We start from the raw sequence: 13607 nt of genomic DNA on the forward strand, positions 1-13607 counted from the left end.
TGGGAATTGAAGATGATAGATTATCACTATTTTTTTTCATACTATATTAGTTATAACCCAACTTTTAGATGTAAACACAAAGAAAATGGCACAATTAAAGGAACTTAATTTTAACGAGAAATTCACTTATGTTTGCTAACACATGTTTAGATTCAATAACCCTCCACCATATGAACTTTGAACTTACAAACTTCTGCCAATATGAACATGTGCAAAATAATAATCAAGAAATTAGAATGCAAAACAAAAATTAAAGGAGCTATGGGTTTGCATTCATGATGAGTCAGGTTACCAAATCCAGATAATGACATGGTAAATCCCTGTCGAGATAATCTTTTATGGATTCTCATCTTGACCCTACCTGTGTTTACAAACAGGCGTCTGACACACGGACGAGCTCCCTTTGTTTATCTGACATCTTGCCTCAATGCACTGCAAAAATAAAGCAACCATCGAAAGGGGTCAGGAGATACACGATGGAGAATCACCCTTCGGAGACTGAAAATTAGGGTTCACTCCTGGATTCTGGGCCTTGGCAACAAGCTCAGAGATGAAGTAGAGTGTTACTTGCGCTCCATCCCCTTGGCTGGGTTATTTAGTAGAAGAGACCATGTCCATCACTGACTCTCCTAGCAAAGGCCCAGACGAGAAGGAATAACTGACTTGAGAGTCAAGTCATGATCTAAAGACTGACAGGCGGTAAGAAAGATCTCCTTCCCGAGAGCATAGTACAGGAACTACACTCAGAGTAGGTGATCTGACTTCTGACTGAGATCCAATAACCTTGACATTGTATGAGGAAGGAAAATTCAATCTAAAGACAAGGCTCAAGGCTGTGTGGTAGCCTATCATGACTACGACTAAGCCGGGTCTTTTCTCTCCGAGATACAGAAAGAACTCCACAGTCAAGGGATAAGTGATATCGAGAGGTGCGAGACCTCTTTCCATTAAATCAACCATAGATGATAACCCACTTCACCTTTTAAGACGCCGAGACAAAGTACATGGGTATCCAGACATCTTTTTTGCTATTGTTTGTGAAAAGCCTCTCAGGAGAGATGAAGTTGTAGATAAGAGACAACTGTGGTGTACCTCTGTGAGGTTGGATGATGAGGTTACAAATGGAGTGAGAAGCCTTCTCGTTATCTCTGCAGGCAGGAGAAGGTCTGGGTACTATTCTGCTTGGTACCATAGTGGAGTTATCAGGGTCATCGACCGACCTTGCAATGCCCTTACTTTATCAATGAGTCAACTCATCAGACAGAAGGGGAGGAACGTATAGACATCCCAGTTGTCCCACAGATGTTGGAAGGCCTCTTGCAGAGGTACCTGGTTATCCCGTACTGGCTAACAGCACTCCAGAAACTTCCAGTTACGAGAAGTGGTAGACCGACATATTGTCTGTGATCGCCCAAGGATCAGGACTTTGATGGCTAACAGAGAGAACAAAGTACCCTTGAAGCCATCTACTTGAGTTTGCCAGGAAATTTTTCCGAGTTGGGATGAAAAGAGCGATTGAGTTGTCTTACGCAAGTCCAACTTAATACTTCTACAGCTAGTTGGTAAAGGAGCCATGAAAAGAGTACCATTTGTCTTTGACCGTGTTATCTGTTAACATTACTGTGAGTTTAGAAGGGAGTTGTTGGAAGTGATTAAGAGCAAGCAAAACTGCACTCAGTTTTAGGAAAATTGCGAGGCACTGCCTATTGAAGTCAGATCATGGTTTGATGGCCATGCATTGCCAAAGGTAAGAAACCCACCTTTCTTTTGATGCATCCAACAAGAGCATCAAATGCAGGGAAGGAGAGTTCTTATCCTGAGGTGGTTGGCAATTTCTACCTCTCAACTCAGGTCTCTCTTTTGCTCAGATCCTATTGGACATGGTAGCCCAAAGAATCTCTGCTAACACCAGAGGGTTTTGTGTTGCCACTAGAGAGGACTAATGCTGAGATGTTCGCCAGGGACCAGACATTCCAGAAAGGCCTAGTGCCCTAACAAGTGTAGCTGTCAGTGGTCAGTGCTGATTTTACGAGTCTCTTTTTCTTCCGGTTTGGACGTAGCAACTTTGTGTCTTTAGTGATTATTTGCCTTCCTAGATATGCTAGTTCTCATGAAGGCTGCAGGGAGGAATTCTAGCGGTTCATGTCAATCCCCAGATCGAGCCAAAAACTATAAGATTGTCTCGGTATGGGTCCCAGGAGAAGGATCTTCCCCAAGTCTAATAGAATCAACCACTCATCTAAGGAGCAAGGACGACTGATGTCATTGGCATTGACCCAGGCTGATACTAGAGGGGGTGAGGGTAAGTCGAAGCACAGCACCTCGTAGTGGCAAATCATGTTGCGAAGCATGACTCTAGGTACTTCCTTGGCATTTAACATCCAATGAAATGAAAGTCAGTTGGTCTGGTGTACCGCCTGACTACTACCAATCTAAGGGGGAGGATCTACACTGATCCCTTCACAAATGGATATGGCATCACTACACTCTGAGTCAATGGAGAGAGAGAAGAGAGAGAAAGAAGCAAGATGTGGTATACCACGTGGAGGATTGAGACTGTGAGAATCGGCCACAAAGGATTCTCATTTCTATCTCCTACTATCCAGGCATCCTCCCCTCTGGTAGATTGGGGAAGAGGAATGCTCCTCCTTAGCAGGAGCAATCCTGTCTTCCGCTCTGCCTTTAATGCTCTTCCATACCTCTGTGCAGGTGGCACCGTTGACTTTCCTCTCTGGAGCAGCGATCTGGGCATGCTAAAGCACATACCGTGGCTCAAGAAATTGAGAGAGTTTGCACCAGTAAAACTCTGGTGAAAACTAGTATTCCCCTCCAATGCCATCAGATACAGGGACAGACAACATTTCTCCCTGAAACTCCACAAGGGGCACCCTCGTGATAGAACATAAGAATGTTTCCAAGCTACCTGGAAAGTAATCTACTTGCTAGGACAGCAGATACCACCCAATGATTTGTCTGTTCAAAAATTCCAAAGAGTTGTAGGGTTCAATTAGAGAAACAACAGTTAACTTATCACTCGAGAAAAAGACTAACTTCCATCCAAGTGCTCGACGACACTGAGAGGTTGCTTAACAAGCAAACCTTCCTAATCGATCGTTCCCAAGTTATGCAATCAGTTACGAGCAACTGTTTCTAAAAAACAAGGATGAAACGTTGTCCCTAACTGCAGTTGCTAGGATGGAATTTGTTTGTTTATGTCTATCCATTAGAACGAACCTCCAAAATTGATTGCTACCAAGCAGGCAATTGGATGCAACTAACTACTACTACAAAAAAAGATTAGAATTTAAGTTTGAACTGCACTAATCATATATGACTACCACAGACCAATAAACAAAGACAGAACAGACCACTTCTGTAGAAGTTACAGTACTGTATTTGCTCTCAGACTTTGGAGAAATTGTACTTAGATAGTAACAGTAAGCTCTGATTATTGTTGTTGACCATTACCCAACTTATAGCATTAAATGAGCATAGAGAGACTGCAAGACTCCCACTCCTGGGAGAAGAATTGCCTGAGATGCAAGTGTTCAAGGACAGACCAAATCACCCTACGAAGCCAGTCTTAAAGAAGGGGCCCTGTCTCCTTTCGCTCCAAGGTGTCGGCCGCGAAGGAGACAAGAGAAGGTGTCCCTTTCTGAGGTGCTTCCTGTGGAGGCAAGGTCTGTGATGGATCCCACAGGGCATACAGATGATCTGGAAACGGATAGATGCTCGTAAACAAGACCTCCATCTGAGCCCTGAATGCTTGTCCATTACCTGGTGAAAGATACCTCTTAGATAAAAAGTGATCCTGTCTTGGATCTCTCCGTTTCCCAATCAGATTAACTGGTATAAGCTCCGGTTATTCCCCAAGGAAACACTTGCCTTGCAGTCTCGGATTCTGAGTACTTCTGATACAGTACTTGAGATGCATGATCCGGAGTCTATGGAGGAACTCTTGGGGATGAAAGAGGAGCCCACTTCGGGGCAGGCCTCCTATGCTTGGGTTTTATAGGGAGGTACGGACTCCTTTCAGAACCTGACTACCCCACACTAAGAGATATGACCATCAACTGATGGGTAGGAAGAGCGTTAAAAATTTCCCAATTCACAGCTTCAATTGGCTGAACACAAATGTATCCTTCGCGAATAAAGGGATGTTAGAAGCCCCCTTATGGAGTGACAACGTGCACTGCTACTCTTTATGAGCATGCATGTGCCCACAAGGTAGCAAAAACAGGTGGTGAAGCAATTAGAACTTTGTTGGCTGTAGGAGAGGCGGTCGAAATAAACGTGTGTGTCGACACGCAACTTCCTGCCCAAAAAGGAAGTGATCTTTCATAAGCTGTACCATTGTGGTTATGTATACAAACACTTGCTAAAGAACTTACAGAAGGTTTGTGAGTGAATATGAGAAGACAAATGACCTTGTTTATGAACGATTACGAGAAAAAAAAAAATCCGGCACTTCTCCTGAAGACGCCCGAAACGAGGGTTACCAGAGGGTTCTCCTCACGAGTCTCGCAGAGATTCGTTGAGGCTGTGATTATAATCAGTAGCCACCATCACAAGTGCTCCAAAGAGGTATGGTCTGAAGGGCTGAGATGAGGTCCTAACGAATCAGGTACCTACCTTTGAGATACTAGAGGAATCCCCCTAACCTTGGTGAGAAGGGCGACCTGTCCGAGCGAGGATGAATAAAGTTTCTCCTGTCATGAAAGACTCGGCATGCTGCAGTCTAGCAAGGACTCTGAGAAGAACCTGCCCGCAATCCTTGCAAGAGCAAAGGAGCTTCCGCAACGGGCACAAGAGGGTCAGAGGGAAGGCAGAGGGAAGGCCGAGGGAAGGCCGAGGGAAGGCCGAGGCTAGGCCGCTGAGGAGGCAGGATGAGGAAAAAGTTTCTCCTGGTGAGCAGGCACAACACATTCAGCACACCAAGCTTGCTCAGTCGGCCTGTTCACCCTGGAGGGATAGTGAACTTGGCAGGGACTCCAAGAAGAACTTGCTAGCAAGTCCTCAATAGGGGAGACGTTTGCACAGGTGCCTCCGCAAGGGGGATTGAGACCTTCTGGAGGGACACCACTCCAGAGGTACGGGGCAAAGGCTGAGGTCAGGCCCATGTGGAAGCAGGATGGAGAAACAAAGTTCCTCCTGCTGAGAAAGCTCAGTCGTGCTGACTGAACTTCCTCAGGAGGAGGTATTGTGGGCCTGATAGGGATGCCAAGAGCCTTCTGGCAACCCCTCAGGAGGAGAGGAGATACGGAGGATGCTTCTGCTAAGGGCACGAGACATTCCGGAGGGACTTCCTTCAGAAGCTCTAGGGATAGGAGAGGCAATTTACACTCCCTCTGTGCCCTACGCTGCAGCACCTTCAAGCCAAACCTTAGACGGGGTGATCCGAAAGCCCCAGAGAAGGCAAGAGTTGATGCAAGTGTCAAAAGAAGAGACTTCCATGCAGCCGCAGATGCCGACACTTTGCAAGGGGAAGATGACGGCCCCTCCAAAACCAAGATTTATCCAGGGATCAATGATCAACACTTGCTTGTTTGTCCTCCAAAGACAGAACAAGCATTGGCTTTGGGGAGGGAATGCGGCGGCGGAGAAAGGAGTTGGGAGTTCTTCGCCTTTGGGGAAACCCTGAGGGAGACTTGGACCTTTCTATTGCCTCCCGACCTATTCGCCTGACAATAATTTTGTTTACAGTCAAGTTTCATTCTTAGCAGTAGAGAGAGGTGTGTCTGCCCTCCACTCAGCTAAAACAAAAGTGGATCAATATACTCGGTGAGAGTGTGAGAGAGGGAGACAGCTACCAATGCTCCTCCCCTATCTAGGGTGGGTTGTTTACCTTGCGTAAAAAAGTTTATGGCTAGTTTCTAACTACAACACAATAATGTATCCATGGTAAAGAGCGAATGGTTTGTAATTGTGTAGGAACAAATATGAATTGAAAGGGAAACAAAAATCACAGAAGAAAACTACTGTACAGAAAATGAAACATGATCTGCTGGCCTTCATGTGCCATTGAATTACTTGGCAAATGCTGATCAATTGGAATAGGCTCTGACTGCATTAATTCCTACAGTATCCATTGCAGCCAAAAATAACAAATATTGCATAGGAGAGTAGCATTTCATAAACGATGAAGCCATTAGAAAGCTTCATGAATGAAGACCTTGCACATTATCATACATATGGTTCTTGGGCAAAGCATTGCATTACACCATCAACCTGCATCAAAAGAACCAGAAAAAGTTGATAAGAAAACTTTGGTCTAATTAATTCTTTGAAAGACCACTTCAACAAGCTAATATTTATACTATGGATAGTAATTACAAATCACATAAGCTAGGAATTACATGTATTGAACCTTACCTTGCTCTCGACTACAGAAGGTCCTTGGTTAGATGCTAATCTTCTTCTTGGTGTCAACATATTTCTCATTTTATCCAAACTTTTTTCTATGCTACCAAACACTTTACGAGAAGATCTAGGAGTTCGTTCCGGTGTATTACTCCATTCTTCTGAAGGGATCAAGTACCTGAAAATAATACAAAAAAAGTCAAGAAAGCACAAGATTTTCATTACGAACAGATGATTTATCACTACTACTGTATATTCTTAACAAGAAGCAGTTTGATTCTTTTAATAAACATACATAACTAAAACAGGTAGCAAGAACACAGTACCATGAAATAGCCTAATCATTTGAGTGAACAATAGCCTACAATAGCTTTACACTGGCCAGAGTGTGAGGTTTGTAATTTCATATGTACAGTAAACATGTACTAAACGAACAAGGAGAAAAAATACATGTTAACTTAAAGGACATATGAAAGAAGCATTCTGAAATGTTAGAAACTCCAATTAGTCTACAAGCGCATGACACAGTCTAATGGCTGTTGTATATTAGGCACAAGGTCATGAATTCTAAAGGTCAAAGATATCCGGTTCTTATAAGAACTATTAGGAGAGGGAGGGAATGCTAAAAATACCTTTCTCTTTATAGAACTGAATAAAGCACCAGATGATCTATAAAATCACAAAATATACTATTAGCAATAAGGAAAAACTAAAATGAAAGTACCGTATATTTCCGCATATAAGGCAACCTTTATATAGGCCGAGGTACAAAATTGGTAATGCTAGGGTTCCACAACCCACCCTCTCATGTTATCCACCACAACGAAGCTTCATATGCCGAATCCCCTACTGCTGCTACCATAGCAGTCCCCATGGCGACCAGAGAAAGCAGCAGGGACCATTGGAACCGTGTCACAATAGCTCGCCATTCACTCCTATTTCTGGCATGCTCTTTTGCCTTTCTCACATCTATCCTCTTTTCACCCAAAGCTTTCTTCATCCCTCCACCCAAACCTCAACCTTACTCTTGTACTTCTCCCATCAACTCTTGCATTCATCACCTTCTTCAGCAGACACCCATTTTCTATTCTCTTTACATGGCCAATCCACCTCAACACATTCATATCCACTCTAGCGGCTAATTCATTTCTTACACCCGTTCTCACCATCACTACTTCATTCCTAACCCTATCTAATCAAGATACACCAGCCATACTCCTCAGACATTTCATCTTGAACATATTCAATTTCTGTCTCGCCATCATTTCATCCCCACAACTCAGATCCATACATCACAGGTGGTACAATCACTCTCATACAAAACTCTTAGATTCTCTCCTAATCCTCTACTCTTTATCACTCCCTTCACAGTCTCCTACACTTCACATCCCTCATTCACACTTTGTGTACATCTGCTTCCACTCCACCATTTGCTACAACAATAGACCTCAAGTACTTGAATTGATTTACTAAGCAACTCTCCATTCAACATGACATTCAATCTAGCACCATCCTCTCTTTTCATGCATCTCAAAACTTACTCTTACCCATTTACTCTCATCTCCCTTCTGCCACACACCCTTCCAAACTCATGTCACTAATTGACCCAGCTTCTCCTCTGAGTCTGCAACCAATACAGTATCATCTACAAACAATTGATTCACCTCTCACCTATGATCCTTCTCATGTTTGTTTCAATCCTCAACCAAGCACTCAAGCATTCACCTCTTTTACAACTCCCTCAATAAACAAATTGAACAACCATGGCAACACCACACAACCCTGTCTCAGCCCCACTCTCACTGGAAACTACTCGCTCCTTCATTTCCTATCCTAGCACACGCTTTACTGTCTATGTATAAACTCTTCACTGCTTCCAACAACCTTCCACCAATTCCATATATCATCACCCCATTCTTCATTGCTTCCCTATCAACTCTATCATAAGCGCTCTCCAGATCTGTAAATGCAACATATACCTCCTTACCTTTTACTAAATATTTCTCACATATCTGCCTAACTGTAAAAATCTCATCTATATATCCCTTACCTCTCCTAAAACCACCTACACTTTTAAGATTGCATCCTCTGTTTTATCTGTAATCCTAATAATTGACCCTCTTCCATACACTTTTACAACCAAACTCAACAAACTAATACCCCTATAATTACAACTCTGATGCACATCTCCCTTACCTTTGTATAGCAGAACAATATATGCACACCACCGAATCCACTGGACCACTGACAGCATAAAACAATCTCCTCATACATTCAAGTACTGTCACAACACCTTCCTTTAACATCTCAGCCCTCACACCATCTATACCAGGTGCTTTTCCTGCTCTTATTTCATCTAGTGCTCTCTTCACTTCCGCTCTTGTAATCTCTCTCATTCTTATTTCCCATCACTGCCTCAATATTTAGCAACCTTTCAAAATATTCAGCCCACTTTTTCCTTGCCTCATCTTCTTTCAGCAACTTTCCATTTTCACCTTTCACAATCTTTTCATTTCTCTATCCAGCCTTCCTTGCTCTCTTCAATTCCAACCAAAACATTTTATTCTCTTCATATGAACGACCCAATCCCTAACCACACCTCCATTCAGCCGCCCACTTTGCCTAAGCTACCTTACATCTCTTTACATCTTTCATACTTCTTTACACCACTACTCTGCAGCCATTTTTCAAATGCCCACTTTTCTCTCCAACTTCCATCTTCACTTCTTTATTCCACCCTTCACTACCATTCCTCATGCAGCCTCCAACAATCCTCTTGCAACACATACAGTAGGGTCCCGAATTAAGCGTGTTCGAATTACACGATTCCCCTTTTCCGCGATCGCTATTTTTCAAAAATAAATTTTTTGTATCTGCGAGGCTGTTCAAAGTTCGCGAGTCAAGCACTACAAAATGTATCAAATCTATTGTCTTTTTAAGTATATTGGTAGCCCTAAATACGGTGATTTATAATAAATGTTACAAAACAATATTAACATTACATTTCATTAACATAATTTCATAATGAATAGCCTATTTAAGGATAAAATTCCACATCAACAATGAAATCAACTGTTAACTGTGCGAGTCCAGCTGACAAAATGTAAACAGAAATGTGGTTACGTTCTCGGCAATCTTTATCTTTCTCCAACCTTACGATAATTGTAATGGTAGTGTTAATGATGGTATATTAAAGCATTATTTTTGTTTAGTACAGTATATTTAAAAGCCTTATTTTTCCCTCTGGGCGTTCAAGGTTTTCACGAGTAGAGTGGGTTCGTTTATCGGCAGTGAATAGCCTAAACTTCGGTAACGAGTCGTCAATATTTTGTCATATTTTAAACAGTATACATTTGATTTGCAAACATTGGTTTTGTAGAGTAGACGGTAAAATAAAATCTAGAGAGAGAGAGAGAGAGAGAGATTTGATGGCAGAAATCTCTCTCTCTCTCTCTCTCTCTCTCTCTCTCCCCGTAAGAAATAAAACCATAGTTCACATATGGCAACTTGAGTTTAAGAATGAAATTAACATGAATATTGTTAGTTGTGGCGATCAATTCCTCGCTTCAGGGGGTACACGAAACAAAAACACGACATTCAATTACAACAGCTGATTCTCTCTCTCTCTCTCTCTCTCTCTCTCTCTCTCTCTCTCTCTCTCTCTCTCTCTCTCTCTCTCTCTCTCTCTCTCGTTATACAATACTTACAAATAGATGAAGAAACCAAAATCGGTTTTCTTGAAGTGTCAATTAAATACAAAACGAAAAAATTATACCGTGTATACATCCATTTCAATCATAGCTTAAAATACGGTAACCGATTTCGTCCGTAAACCACTATTTTTTAGGAAACACCATTCTATTCCAGAAAATTTTTACTCTTTGAATGTCAATTGCGCTATAATAAAACATGTATGTACAGTACTTATGTTGTTAAATTTCGGGTGTGTTTTAAAAATCGAGTATTGCTAACTTATTTTTGTTTTACTTTTGGCTGTGATCACATCAGCTGATGTCTAGCTTCCGCGCGAATACAATAACAAAGAATTGTTTACACCATTTCTTAACTTATTCAAACCATCTATACAGTTAATATTACATAAACACCAATGTGTTATAACCTATCATATTTATTGTTTAGTACTTTAAAACCATCCCCCCCCTCTCTCTCTCTCTCTCTCTCTCACATCGAACGTTATAGCGGTAACCTAATTGTTCGGTGACTTTAAAAATAGGCCTAGTAATTTCTTCTTTTACCTTTTTTGCATATGAATCCATAATTGAGGTGGGTACAAGTTGACTTATAACTGAAGTTAGGAAAAGTATTTTGGATATGGAAAGGACAATTATCTTTCGTAACAGTTTAGAATTATCGTAAGTTATCACTCTGTCATTAGCGGTAGTTTGCTATTGTGGATTAAACGCATAAGGAAAAAAAAATTTCCAGCTTTGCTACGAATTTAGGAATTTATATGGATACGGTACGTAAAATATTTGTAATAACATAATGTTTACTAAATGTTTGTAATATCATTAGTTATGACTTAGATCATGTGTGTTTAATGCATTCGTTTGTTTATTATGATCGAAGATGGAGCGTAAACAAATGGAAGGTTTCCGTTTCAGGCGGCATCATAAAGAAAAACATTTCATAAATGGCATTCATTTAATTTATTTGAAAGTTCTAATAAAAAATAATTAGAACATTGGTAATAACAAATTCAACATATAATCTATACTTGGTAAAATTGCTGTCAATTCAAAAACACAGATGTATAAATGCGTCTGTTTCTTCGTTGTGATCAGAGATAAACGTAAACAAAACATTGGTTGTCGTTTTCTATTGTGCTTTTTAGCGTGTTTAGGAAACGCATGATATAAAATCGCCTTTATTTTGATAATTCTGGATTTTCAATCATACAACAAGCTAGTCTATAGAGTGATGGTTTTGCTATTCACCAGTTGTATTATACAATAGATATGACAAACATTAAAATTTATCTGTATTTTGGGTTGTGTTATAACGGGAAATATATGGTGTTTACACCTATCCTGGTTGAAATTTTAACCATTTTTCAAGTTATTAGAACTTTAAAGTATATTAAATGTTTTATTTATTTACAAGAACAATTTGATATTATAAAGAAATACAGTATAGTACAAATAAAGTATTGGAAATGGGTAGTAAACACATTTGAATAGGCAAATTGCTGTTTGCCATGGCCGCAATGGAATTATTTCTGTTAGTTGTGTGTTTCGAAATTCGCGATTTTCCATTTACACGAGGTCATTAATCGACCAAATTCTCGCATAATTCGGGACCCTACTGTATCACTTTTCTTTTACTAACTTTTAATGCTCTAGATCACCAGTTCCTCTTACTTTCACCTTGTCATATACCACTTCCAACCATTCTTGATATTCACTTTTTACCATTTTTTTTTACCTTCGCTACCTCCCTTATACACCCCCCTATTCTATTTCCCCACGGTAAGGTTCTGCCTTTGAAAAATTTATGTTGCAAAACAAAATTCGAAGATTTTTTCCGCCTCATTAAAAAAAAAATGATTCATGCTACGAAACGAGGTACGGTGCGAGAGCCCAGCCGCCGCCAAGCCTGATTCTAAAATTCACTTGCTGCCAGCCGTAAACTCGCCACCATCCTCCCGCGCTCCCATTAGTTCCCTCCCTACTCTAATGCTAGATACCGCCATATGATCCTGCTCTCCCATTGGTCATAATGTATCCCATCATGCATCTACGAATCGGCGTCCCTTGATCATTTCATTTCGGCTGTGCTATTGTTCACATTGAATTCGTGTTGGTTATTTCTCTTTTGTGCTTTTAGTTCTGAACTGTAACGTGTAACACAGGTCATGCTCGAGTACATGAATAACGTTTTCCGGAGTCATTTCAGGAACATTTCAAGAAGCAGGCAGAAACAAGCTTCTATTAAAGAGTCCTTTGACAATAGAAGGCCAATAAGAAGCTGAAAGTGATAAAAAAGTGGAAGAGATGAAGAAAACTATAAAATTTAAAAAATACAATACTTAAAGTAAAAAAAAAAAATATGAAATTACAAAATGACAAAAAAAAAATTAATTCTAAGTTTATCTTAAGTATAAATATTTTCTTAATGTGTTTCATAAAGTTAAGTGTTCATATTTTCTGCTACTTGTCAATGTTTTCTGCCGTTTGTTATTCTCCTCTGCCGCCTCGCAACTTTGCTTTCAGGCACCGGTTCACTCCAATGGTAAGGTTCAACATTTTTGTTACTGCATTTTTCATTTACGTATTATTACATTACTGTACTGTCTGTTCTAATTATAAATTTTATTTACAGGTTATTAATGGTTATGTTATGTATTGAATGATCCAAAATTGCTATATTTCATTGTATTTAGTACAATTTAGCCTTATAATAAAATTTAATGTGGTGTTTTCGAAGGGCTTGGAACGAATTACGTTATTTATATGTAAAATGTGACTTACGCGAAAAAATCACGGTATGAAAGCCACTCCAGAACCAATTAATTTCGTATTGTGAAGCATTACTGTAATTTTCTTTCAACCAAAAAGTTATCAGACATACCGTTAGCCATACACCTAAACACATGCACATCTTTAAATCTTCGAAACTTTGTTCTTGTTGACACAATCCATTAATGCCCTTTCTACCATTCTTCCACTTGCCACTTCAACCCATTTATACTCATTAATATTTCTTTTTGAAAGAACTACAACTTCTCACCAGCTTTTGTTCAACACACACATCTAGCAACCTCTCACCACTCTCATTTTCACCTGGTACATCATACCTCGGACTTTGGCACCCCTCCGCAGGCTGAGCGAACTCGGAACAAGGGGGAGTGTAGGTTGAGCGAACTCAGAGCAAGGGAGAGCGCAGTCTTCAGCAGCAGGCGAAGTTGATGAAACCAGGTCTGCCAACATAGCGCTGGCAGCAGAAGTAGGGAATTCCTCCAGCACGAAGCCTTCAGAGGAGGATCCGACTCCACTTCTGAAGTAGCTGAAGAGCAGTTCCTTTCTGTTCCTAACTGCAACAACTCAATAAAACCTTCCTTCGAAGGAGGGCCAGCGACACCAAAAGAAAGTCAAAGCTATAATAAATTATAAAAAGGAAAGCATTCCCTTCGGAAGCAGCAGCATCCTTTGAACCTAAGAGTTGTCTTAAGAGTTTAATGGTCAACACTCCTACTCGATTGATCCCCTGGGAAGACCAAGCGAGAA

General features: G+C 40.6%; 1 protein-coding gene across 5 annotated transcripts in view; it reads right to left on the reverse strand.

The window, feature by feature from the left end:
* The window catches only part of LOC137631182 (maternal embryonic leucine zipper kinase-like), a 111171-nt gene that overhangs the window by 4276 nt on the left and 93288 nt on the right, over positions 1–13607 (reverse strand). For all 5 annotated transcript variants that reach the window (XM_068362909.1, XM_068362910.1, XM_068362912.1 and 2 more), the window contains exon 12: positions 6373–6538. In XM_068362909.1, coding sequence (XP_068219010.1) covers positions 6373–6538 — 166 coding nt within the window. The remainder of the gene's footprint in view (positions 1–6372; positions 6539–13607) is intronic.

The sequence above is a fragment of the Palaemon carinicauda genome, chromosome 39, assembly GCF_036898095.1.
Source record: "Palaemon carinicauda isolate YSFRI2023 chromosome 39, ASM3689809v2, whole genome shotgun sequence".
In the NCBI taxonomy this organism is placed as follows: domain Eukaryota; kingdom Metazoa; phylum Arthropoda; class Malacostraca; order Decapoda; family Palaemonidae; genus Palaemon; species Palaemon carinicauda.